We start from the raw sequence: 12401 nt of genomic DNA, 5'->3' as shown, positions 1-12401 counted from the left end.
CCACCATAGGGAAAAGTAACTTTGTCCGCGTGTTTCCAGTTAGAGGTTATTAAATGAAATGCAATAGCTAATAATAAATCTAAAAGTGTGAAATTTTACCTTTGAATGCTTTATGTCAAAAACACTTATTTCTCCATTTGGGTTTTTCTTGGCAACCTCTTAAGATTAAATATTTGGGCCTATGGGTTGCTCCCTTATTATCTGATACTCTCAAATTCAACTTCGACTATATTTTCAAAAAGCTGAATGATAACATCACTCGCTGGCACCCCCTTTTTCTCTCCTGGTGGGTTCACTTAGACTTGATTAAGATGATGCTCTCCCCTCATATATTATTTTCTATTTCTATGCTCCCTATTCACATTCCAGAGCATTATGTTTAAAAAATTGATTTGATCCTTCTTAAGTTTTTACAGAAAGGTAAACGATCCAGCATAGCCCTATCCTCTTTGAAAAAAGATAAACATAATGGAGGTCTTGTTTTCCTGATTTCAAAACTTATCATTGCGCTTTTTCTTTAAAGCAAACTACTAGCTGGATCTGGGCTAATCTTCCCCTTTGGTTAAACATCAAATTTCTTTTATTGCTCCTTTTAATTTTCAAGAAGTTCTAACTTTTACTTCTAATACAGCTTCTACTCGTTCTCTCATCATATCTCATTCTCGTAAACTTTTGTTTCCTGTACTCTCCTCCTCCTATCCATCTATTTCTTCCATTTATTAACAATCTATTTGGCACAACAAATCTCTTCGAATTCGTAATCGCCCAATATACTGGAAAACATGGCATTCTCGCGGCTTGAGCTGGATCTCTCAACTTGTGTCAGATAACCACCCTATTACCTTTTCTACTCTCCAGTCTCAATTTTCTCTACCGTCCTCCTCTCGCTCTCAATGTAACCTCCTTCTGCCTTCCCTTGTTCAATATCTTCAATCTTTACCTTCTACTAGTAATTTCCCTACTTTCATAGAATAATTAATCCTCCATATTATATGCTTCCCCTAAGGCCTCTATTTTGTATAAACCTTTTCAATTTTCTACGGATAGATTTAAGACTAAGGTTGAATTGGCATTTTATACAAGATTGGGACAAATAATGGAGAAAAATCCATAAGACCTCTAGGGTGCTAACACCAATGAAACTGTTTTTTATTTATCACTGTGTTTTGTTATCCCCGATGTATTTAGCGACCTTCCTACCGGACAGATCATCTACATGTTGGTCCTGCTCCTGCCCTACCGCTGACCTAAAACACCTGTTGTTTGAATGTCCTCCATTTTCTCAACTTTTTAATGTAAACATTCCTTTTTCTCCCACTCAAATCTTTCTGGGTACTCTTTCCCCTGTATGGCCCCAACCCTCTTCACATTCCACACTTTTATATTTATTATTAGCTATTTGTTTATTTTTGATTGCATATTTTCTTTTTGGGAAAGTCTTCTGTAACAGATTGCTGTTCCTTAACTTACTCCTTTAAAAAAAAATCTAACCCTTTTTTAGGGCACAGCTTTGTTAGTATTAACTTTAACCCTTTTTACTTACCTGTAGTCTTCTCAATTGCACTTGTTTTTAATTCAAGATTACTAAATCTTGAGGTAATTAAATCTAGAAAAGGATGTCTCCATTATAAACTGCCAAACACTGTTACTCTTGAAACTACCTCAGAGGCACAGGAGTCAGAACAAAGGTATTCAGTGTCTAGTGTATGGAGTAAGATGGAAGGTGGCCTTTCATATTACCTCTTAAATTTGTCTGTATTTAACTTTCTTGATCAAGTGATAGTTTTGATCTGAAAGTGAACCTTACCAACTGCTGGGCTAAACTGAGAATGATGACAAGTTATATTTTTTTTTTAATTTAACATCAGAAAACATTAATAGGAAAGATTAATCATTGTGACGCAAAAAATCAGGAAAACGATAAATAACTATAAAGGGTACAGTTAAGGGAAGAATACAATTAGGAGTAATGAGTAAACAAGCATCGGCATAGCCAATAGGTCTCGCTTGTGGGACCTTATAAGTATTTTGTTTTGCAGCACAATATCCTTGTTACTAAATACTTATAAGGTCCCACAAGCGAGACCTATTGGCTATGCCAATGCTTGTTTCTACATCCAGCGCCTCACACCGCAGTGTTGTTCCCTTTAAGTGCATCTGAAAAACAGGGGGAAAGAAGAGAGCACGTGAAACTACCAGACATAAGGAGGCAGAAGATAGAGAGGGGGGAGAGGCTATGGGCGGAAAACGAGAGCAGAAAGGCAGGCGGGGAGCGCGAATTGTCGAAGGAAAGTCAAAGAGAGTGGGTGAAAAAGACGGGGGTGCGAAGAGAAGCTGCGCGGAGGAAGGAGGGAAGCGGAGACGGGGGAGAAAGAGAGAAGAAAGCTGAACAGGGAGGGTTTAGGAAAACAGAGTGGAGGAGTGGGGAGAAAAGGACGAGAGGCTGCGGGGGCGGTAGGAGAGGAGGGAGGCATGGTCCGACAGGAGAGGAGGGGAGCGGAAAAAAAATGAGCGGCAGGGTGGGAGAGAGAGAGGGATAGAGAGAGGAGGGGTAAAGAGCGCGGGAGGCAGAGACTCTGTTACCAAAAATGGCGCGTATGCAATACGAGACGAGCGAGCAGCGAGGGAGGGGTGAAGGACACTGCATAGTTTGCTGAGGTTGAGCAATGCTGGTTTACAAATGTGGGCAGTTTGTGAGTAACGTATGTTCCAAAGCACGGGGAAGAGATGAAACCATGCCAAGAAACTCGAGGCTCGCCTCTCCAGGAAAGGGCCGGGTGCCCCATAATGGGGTCTGCGGTGGGGAGTTATACCGCACACAGCTCTCACAAAACGGCACGGTTCACTCCCACGAACTTCTGCAAGCCCTGGAGAACCAATTATGATGAGAGCTGGATTAAAAACAGAAGCAATATGCTTTACCCGGGCAATGAACAATTAGTTCCCGTACCAAATCGAAAGAAAAATAGAAAATTCTGGTGTGGGAGGAGTGCTGCTACGGCAACTGCTACGGGCTGGGGAGGGGGGAGGAGAAATGAAAGGAAAGGCTGTGTTTGCGGGGAGAGAGAGAGGGGAGGTGCTGGTGTGGGAGGGGGGAGGTGCTGGTGTGGGAGGAGTGCTGCTACGGCAAGGCTGTGTTTGCGGGGAGAGAGAGGGGAGGTGCTGGTGTGGGAGGGGGGAGTTGCTGGTGTGGGAGGAGTGCTGCTAGGGGAGGAGAAGCCCTGGCCGTGAATGCTCGTGCATGTTCACGTGAACTGCAAGAAAACGCCGGGCTGAAAGCCCTTAGTTTGAAGAGGATTTTGCCGACATGAATTCTCGCTCCGCTCGATGCGCATGCGCGCATCGATAGGTCGCGAGACCTAAAAAGAGACAGAGTAATGAGGGAAATACTGTAATAAAACAGTTTTTTTTTTTAAATCAAGCAACAAAGCAAGAGGGGAGAGAGACTCTTAGGAAAGCAAACAATAATGAATTACTTGGAGATCACAAGAACCATGGCAACACTTAACCAAAGTCAAATGCTGAATTCAGAACATTAAGCTAGGAAGAGGCCAACACCCTCACAGGTGTAGGCTCTAATACATTATTTTAGGTTAACTTCTATCATGCATGCATGAGCATCTCAAGGTTTGCCCCAGGACAAAAGTCCCATTAATGGGACATGTGTAGACATACTTAAATCTGAATAGGAGTACTCCTCTGTCCTTCAGATTATTTGATGCTAGTTGTTACACAGCTGGGTTCCTAGCAAACAATGGTTCATCCATCCGATCTAGCAGCACCTAGTCAGGGAGGTGGTGTTCTGAGTGAGCCATTGCACGAACAAGTCAGAAAGATGAGTTGAGTACTTCCCTGAAAGTGCACATTGTTGGCCCTTTTTGATGCTCCAGTACTGATCCAGTTAAATATTGCTGCTACTAGTGAAGTGAGGAGAGCACTAAAAATGCTACCAACAAGTTTTGAAATTATTTGGGAAAGGACTCCAGTAAGCACCCTAATTGCGTCGGTAGTAATGTAGGACTTTCAACATCACAAAGTCATATGTTTCTTGGCTTGGTTTTATGCAGGCGGATAACAACAGCACCATTTATGCCCGGACCATCAATAGCTGGGCTACCTTTTAATAAGCATAAGGCTCTGAATTCCTTGACAACTACTGTAATTTCCAATTCTTTACTACAAGTCTAAGCTCTCAAGTAATGCATACAGTTGGAGTCTTGAGACAGCAGCACTGTATTTATCCACACCAATTGTGAAGATGACAGCATACTGAAAGTTCAACATGAAAACGTACTGGCTCATTTTTCAGAGCAAGACAGAGCAACAAATAACAAAAACCTCCCCGGGATATGGCCAATCTTTATAATGTGCAGCTGTGCCAGTGAAAGCAGTTGGTTTAGTCTGGCACATGCCCCACTGTGCCTGGCAGCTAAATAAAGCCAGAACGGTGACACCCCAAACACTAAACGATAGAGGCGATTATAAAAAATACTGTACTGCTAAATGGCCATTGAAAGTAGAGAAATCTCGTCAAATAACAGACTGCTGAGGTCGATTGAGTGGGATGTCTGACGTCCAAATACAGCCAAATAGATAATGGGTAAAATCCAAGGGTCCACTGAGGAAGAACAATTATTCGGGCTAACCAATCTCAGTTCAACTAAGCATACCAATCTTTGCTCACAATGTGTCATAAGTGGGCTACCTATAAATTATCAGGTAATATCAGTTATGAGGCTCTCAACCGCACATACTATTATAAAACCAAGGAAGCATCTGAGTGGTAACGACTGAACCGGGCACGGTTGTCTACCTCCCAGTTCCATCATTCCATCATCTGCAGAATAGTAACCCAAAGGCATATAATAGGCTGAGTATTATCCCCTAATCTGGACAGTCCTTAGTCATTTTTTTTGTCTGAGGCAACAAAACATTAAGTACATTAAAACCTCATGTGGTACCAAAGCAAACAGTTGTCACCCAAAGTATACCACACACCTCACCAAATCTTGCTTCACTGAACCATGAAAATACCAAAAGCTAAACAGCACCACACAATACCACATCCCACCCACACAAGCCACACAGCTCTGTAGCTGCATAATTAGAAAATGTTGCTATTTCATCATCACTAACACTTCAGGTCAGGCAACGGACAACCTTTCAAACTCAGTATACAAATTAAATGACAAAAATCCTGTGTGACACGCACTCATGCACATAGAACACCATTACTAAACAAAAATGCGAACAGTTCAAGCTACACTTCACTGGCGAAACACAATGGCACCAGGCCACCATGACTCCTGTCATTCAGAAACAAAAGATGCACACAGAGCACCTGCCAAGATTTCAAATGCTGTTATCAGAAGTTAATAGAACGTACATTTGTGCACATAATGCTGCTAGCGTACTTACAGGGAGTGAAGCTCGGACAGGTCCTGGAACGCTTTATTCCCCACAAAGGAAAGGGGGTTATCATACAGATGTCTGTGAAATATGAACAAAGAAAATCTGTTAGCTTTCTGCTCACTAGTCGTACCTGGCACGCTATTGTGAAAATAGAGCACTTTCGACACACTTTCATAGTAGATGTGCAACTCACATTGTCCTCAAAAGTGGGGTTCCATCAAATGCTTTATCGGGGATGACTGAAATGTCATTGCTGTGAAATCCTCTGAAAAAGTAATTTTAGAAAAAAAAAGCACGATTTACAACTGCACAGCTGAAAGCTTGTAACATTGATGTGCATTACAATGTACAATGGCTAAAATATAATCTAGAAACATCTGGAAAACCAATCGACATCACTAGCATAAAAGGAACAAGGAGTGTTAAAGAAATATGCTTTTGTACTTTCATCTCATTCATGGAAGTTATTACCATTAATCAAAATCGATCAGCAATACTGATAAAGGAACATGTGGGCAAAATTAAGGACCCTAAAAAGAAACAAACATCTTCATACGAAGTGCATTTCGGTAGCCTTTCAGAAATCAAATAAGCAGTGGCATAATGAAATGTGAACCTTGTTCAATTGAGTGTTTAAACACTGGGATAAGAGTTTTATAATAATGCACTGCATTGTGACTTTTTGCCAAAGAAAAATAAAACATACGGAAAGATAGAGCCACAATATGAAAGTAATTCATACCATGGCCAAAACACTAAGAGGAAAACGTCTCCCAACTATTCGCATACATCAGAATGAACCACACGTGTAGCCACAAGGACCACCGTAATCACAGCCTGGGAGAAAGATCAGATAGGAAGCAGATATCAGTCTTCAGACTTGCAGACACCAATTGAAGTTGAATAGGAGGGACATATTGAGTTCTATAAGATCTTGCCATTTCTCCTGATTTGGTAATATCAATTTCGTGGTTGCTCAGTGAAACCTCGATTTCCTCAACAGACCAAGAATCACATTCGGGAGGATCCATAAAGATTCTAGTGCTCGGGTTCAGTAGCACCTCAGAGTCCACTACAAGGATTTAAACCTAAAGAGTGCCAGAGAAACAAGGAAAAATACCCAAAGCCATTAGGTCTAGTAGGCACCGTAAATAGCTTGGAAATCAACTCCTAGCTGGAAAAGTACTGCTATCCACTATGTCGTGCCCAACATTACTCTGATGAAATGAAGTCACTTGCAAGACACCAAAGGAGTTTTTTTGTACCATATTCAGTTAGATTCCCATCTTGTGCAGTTCAGTACTGCAGATAGGGTTAGGACGACTTCTACAGTTTTCTACACTTTATATATATATATATATATATATATATATATATATATATATATATATATATATATATATATATATATATATATATATATATAATAAATCCCACACTTCAGAAATGTTACTCCTTTACCCGACATGGCCAGAAGTAGTTGCCATTCAAAAAAATTAAAAATCACATTTGTCCTCTGTTATATTGACTATAGACGTGATGTGTATATATATATATATATATATATATATATATATATATATATATATCAAACTCCAACTTTCCTCTCAGTGCCTCCTGCACGGAAAAGTTCGCGGACAACCCAAATCAGCACTCAAGGCAAAGATATAAGGTACGCTTCTTTTTATTGCATAAGGTGGGTAAAAGTCATCAGACGCGTTTCGGGCACGTCCGTGCCCTTGCTCACTGATGTATATATATACACACACACACACACACACAAACACACACGTAAACAATGTATAATTTGCAGATATAATAACTCCTGAGTAGGCATCGTATGTGAAATTGTTCTATGCTCAAGAAGGTTGACAACTTAAGTTAGCCCTCAGTGGGTTTTTCAAGCATGAATAAAAAGTCAAAACCGGGTTGAAAATGAAATTAAGGCGCATGTCCACTTGAAACCGAAACCTTAATGGGTTAATGAAAAAGGATTGATAAAATGGTTTACGGTCTGATAGCCCATTGAACAGAGATGTTGAAAAATGGTTGTATTAGTTATTAACTGTGGGACACTAGTTGGTGATTTGGAAGTATCCAATTAGACAGATGTATCTCTTTCAAAAGGGCTGTATTTCCGAAAAAGCTGGCCAGACTGAAGACATATCCATCCTTCAGTTGTCTCTTAAACAGGTACATTTTAAGCAATACATAGAATATAATATTTCACAGGGCTAAAGCGTTATGCGTCCTTTAGTAATCAGTCCCTCTGATGCCAGGTTTGACTGGTTCGTAGAGATAAATAAACTGAAAGAATGCAATATTATTTCTTGTCAAAACCAGGAATCTTTGAAACAACTGCAAAGTGAACTGAAAAATTACTGACACCAGAAGTGGTTTTATTTATAATTAACTTTCAGTAGATTAAAGTAATTGTAGATAATTTTAAATAAATTCCCAGAAAAAATAAAATGTTATACATTTACGAGTGGACTACATATAAAACGTAAAAGTACTTGTCCTACTTTTTCAATACACTGCACCCTGCCCTCTGGGCTGTTCAGGGCCTACCCTAGGGGTGACTTGTATGTATTAATAAGGAAGGTTGGGGACTGGCACAAAGTTTATTTTGCCAGGTCGAAATGGCAGTTTTAAATCTGCACACACATACTGCAATGGCAGGCCTGAGGCATGTTTAAAGTCTACTTTAGTGGGTGGTACAATAAGAACTGGCAGCCTGCTAGTAGCATTCAATTTACAGTCCCTGGATGCATCCAGTACTACTTACTAAGAACTACAAGTACATTGTGGGAGAGGTGTGGCGCCGCGGCCAGGGCGACTGACGCTGGAATCTGGGGATCACGGTTCGATTCCTGAAGCTGGCAACAGATTAGCCCAGCACCATGTGACTCTGGGAAATAGCTTGCTTAATATTCCCGACGGCCCCCAGCACCTGGAGACCCTTACGGGTGATTGTTCGCACTTTACAAATGTGGATTATTATTATTAAATATCCAAATATATGTAAGCCATTTCTACCATGTTTAGAAGAGAGCATCAGCACTTTAGCACTGGTTAGCAGTGGTAAAGTACGTAGAGTCCTAAAAGCAAACAAAAACTTTGGACAACAGGAGGGTGAAGGCAAAATGTTTAGGAATGACCCTGTAGAGAGGGCGAGGTCCAACACCATTACAAAATTAACATTCACACAGGATGAGCTCCAGATCCTAGATTTTGTGGTGTATGGTGGAGGGATTAGGAACAGGTGTCATAGGTGACTAGTGGAGAGTGTGTGGAGCAGTGTTCCAACACTCAGTTACTACACGGCCCCAGTTATTCGCACATCCATACGGAGATTAAAGTTTTTCTGATCCAGGTTATAACCTTGGAATATATCAGAAAAAAAAGAATTTAAGAGAAGTCTCTCTCAAAAATAAATCTTGCGCCAGCATTTTGTGATGTAATGGTGCATACAATTTCACAGTTTGAAAGATAAGGGAATTAGTGCGCAAATTTTTCTGCATGTTTTGCTTAAGGGAAAATAACATTGCCGGCTGGATATATAAAAATAAACCACTTTTAATTAGAATTCCTTTTATGACATAAACACACAAAACACACAATTACTCTGCCGAGTTAGCACATTGCAACTTTTTGATCAAAATGCCACCAATGTGGTTTTAAAAACTCGGCAATTCGTTCAAGTCAACGGTTACCACAGTACTGATCGCCTCAAAATTATAAATGCATTAAACGTGTGGTGGGGACAGAGATTGGAAAAAGTGATATGGTTATACTCACAGCTCTTTTAAATTGGAAAGGGCTTTGATGGCTTCGGGGAATTCCACCAGGTTATTATAGTTAAGGTCCCTGCAAGGAACAGCAAACAGGGTTATGAAATATTCAATATCAGCATAACACGTGTTCTACCATTTTTTAGCTCGAGCTATAAATTGAAACATAAAAAAGAACACATTTACAACGTGCTAGAAAACAGGAATGATAACTCAGCCAAATTGTCAGGCCAGTCTAAATGGAAAACTAGAGCATAGGAATGCAGCCACTTCTGACGAGCATAGGAATGCAGACACTTCTGACGAGGGCCCGCAGAACGACGCTTCTTTGTGGGGTGGGCACAGATTGTGTTGTTCTCTTTCAGAGAGCAGGGAGTCAGGCCCGTGATGCGTGTTTCAACTCTCCTGTTGGCAATGGGGCCCCCAGCACACCCACTGGGGGTCAGACTCACGGAGGGCGCTGAACTCCACTCACAGTCTTGCATCGGCAGGCAGCCGGTGGACGACCCGCTGGGTCAAACGTCTTGTAACCATGGCAAGTCCGCAGCTGTGGGTCCTCAGTCCTTAAAAGTCAAGCGTCTGTACAACTACAACAATTTCTTTACATTTGTATTTCTGCAGATCATGTCCCCCGAGGACAAAGATAGCTACTTTAAATGTTCTTGATGACCGTGCTTGTGCCGCCCCCTACCCCCAATCCCCTGCTTCTCTGGGGCAGGTCATCATGAGGAGGGAGCAAGCATCGAGAACAGTCACAGAAACAGAGACGGCTGTGATTTACTAGACCTATGGGGTGAAATATGTGGAAAGGTGCTGTAAGCAGAGGGTGATGTCAAGGGTGGAAAATGGAACATCTAGTTTTGAAAAGAAGTCCATAATGTTGAGAAGATTCCACCACTAAAGCTTTTGTAGCTACTTCCACGGAGGAGCTACACAGAGCTAGAAAACTGTGCAAGGTAGCTCCGCACACCATGTCAGATTCTCTAGGCTAACTGCCAATGCTTTCAATATCGAACAATGCATTTGAAGAATTTGTAGATGCGATGTCCAGTATGGCAGCAACAGACATGTTGCTGCCTAACTTTGCTATCATGATTAGAAGATGAGTTTGTCTTAGTGTTCAATGAATAGGTGAGCTGGAAGTTAACTATGTCATGGCACCAAGAAAGGAGGTGGGAGGAGGCATGTGCTTCCATTCATATCAATAGGGTCAGCATGACCAATAGAGAGTAAGGAAGGAGTGTGTGCAACTGGTTTCCTTGTTTTTGTCATAATCCAGCATTTTATTATTAAATCAGAGGTGGGAGCGGTATCATGACAGCTCTAGTAACCAGCCTTGCCTGGCTATCCCAACTTCACAAGAAAACCCTCAGACCCTATTGCTGGTTTTGTGGCCAGCTGTGCTACAACGCAACAATATTGTTTTAAATTGGTTTCGATTACCAGTTCTGCTAAGTTTTCTGCGAAATTGCAATTGTTTTACATATCCTCTGTGTTTGCAGGTTATATTTGTGAAATCATCAGGTCAGACTAAGAAACTGCTTTGGTGCAAAGTAGGTGCATACATGCACCCCTCATATCACACGTCCCATTCTCTCACATTGTCATCAAAATGGAGTTCTCTCAATTTCATGCTTACAAAGTACGCAGTGCTGCTCTTTAGAAACTGTTGAGGTTTGCGCAAAATAGAATAATAAGCACACACATTTCCTCCGATCAGCATTAGATTCCATACAAGGTTAAATGGTACAGGCACACAGAGGTTTTCTAGCGTCAATTAGTATTTCTTTTTAAATCTCGAAACACATCTAAGCTGTCCAAAGTGCCATTTAACTCACTTTATTTTCCTGTTAGCCTTTAGCGTATCACTTATTCGGCAGAAACACTCCAGTGAACTCCCCTAAACTCTGGAACTCCCTCCCGATAAGCATCAGAAAAGCACCCAAAACCATGCAGCATTCCGTAAGGCTATAACAACTTATCTTTTTCCTAAGTAATCTGCTTCTGCTCTGCCCCTCGGTCTGACTGAGATCAGCACTGGGGGGGGGGGCCCTTTGCTGGGGCAGACAAGCACTATACAAAAATTATAACATAACATAACAGTGTGCCAACAGGTGTACGCAAACAGAAGAACCCAATGTAAATAACTCCTTCATTCCATCACCAAAGTTCTCTTCGCCAGTTTGTGAGGTTCCGCAGGCAGTTTGGACTGAAAAGTTAAGAGTCACAACTTCTCGAGTCAACCCATAGCCCAAAGCAAACCCTACGTACAATACAAAGTGCGTCAGGGGACCATATGCATGAAAGAGCATTCACAGGAAGGCCTGGCAGGAATACAGGCAGCCACCAACATGAAGGTGGAAAAAAAAAGGTGCGTGAAATCACAGAACATGCCATTCAGTGTTATCTTTATGCTTGTTGTTTGCCTAGTTACAATGGCTGTCCTCTGCAAACAGATCCCCAAGGAAGAATAGATGGTGGCCGGTGAGGAAAGAATGCAATTCCAGTGCGTGCCTCAGTGCATTCACTGGGGATTAACCTTTTGACCAGTGCAAGAATCCTCCAAGGCCTTCTTTAGGTGCATGAACATCTGTAAGCAAGAGAGAAAGGGAGAGAAATCCCATTGCTGCAATCTGATGTGCAAACTTTCAGGATGGAGGATGGGAATCTGTCGAAACCCTGCAGAGCCCTGAGACAATCCAAACAAGCCTCAGCTCACTCAAGGATCCCAGGCCCTGGTGTCACACGCTCGGCTTCCTTTGTAAAACCTCGACAGAATGTCAAGGAGTGTCACTTCCTCCCTGCCTGGGAGGAACTTGTTTATTTTAAAGAACATTCCGATCCAACACCCACCATTCATTTGATGTTCTTCTGAATCGTCCTAAACTTTAACCTCGACATCCACCGCAAAGAGCATCTACCCCCAATCCGGCTGCCTCTGCACCAATTTTGATGTGTATCTCTATAAACTGGATTGTGAGATTTTTCCATGCCCATAAACAAAAGAATTGCAACATTATTTAGCCTTCCATTTCTACAGGGGGCGCATAGGTACCCGATTTTCTCTTGCCGTGAAGAAGCAACGAACAAGCAATGCTACTGCAATCCGCAGCTTATATTTTGGGACGTTTCAATTATTGGAAATGTCCATACTTCCGCCGTGCACGGCTTTCCAAGCTTAAAAAAGCAGCTAAC

General features: G+C 41.6%; 1 protein-coding gene across 1 annotated transcript in view; it reads right to left on the bottom strand.

The window, feature by feature from the left end:
- The window catches only part of LGR4 (leucine rich repeat containing G protein-coupled receptor 4), a 344040-nt gene that overhangs the window by 70664 nt on the left and 260975 nt on the right, over nt 1-12401 (bottom strand). The window contains exons 7-9 of the mRNA XM_078684206.1: nt 9214-9282; nt 5606-5677; nt 5419-5490 (exon numbers count right to left, since the gene is read on the bottom strand). Coding sequence (XP_078540332.1) covers nt 5419-5490; nt 5606-5677; nt 9214-9282 — 213 coding nt within the window. The remainder of the gene's footprint in view (nt 1-5418; nt 5491-5605; nt 5678-9213; nt 9283-12401) is intronic.

This window comes from Lissotriton helveticus, chromosome 3_2, assembly GCF_964261635.1.
Source record: "Lissotriton helveticus chromosome 3_2, aLisHel1.1, whole genome shotgun sequence".
In the NCBI taxonomy this organism is placed as follows: domain Eukaryota; kingdom Metazoa; phylum Chordata; class Amphibia; order Caudata; family Salamandridae; genus Lissotriton; species Lissotriton helveticus.
This window is presented reverse-complemented; position numbering and strand designations above follow the sequence as displayed.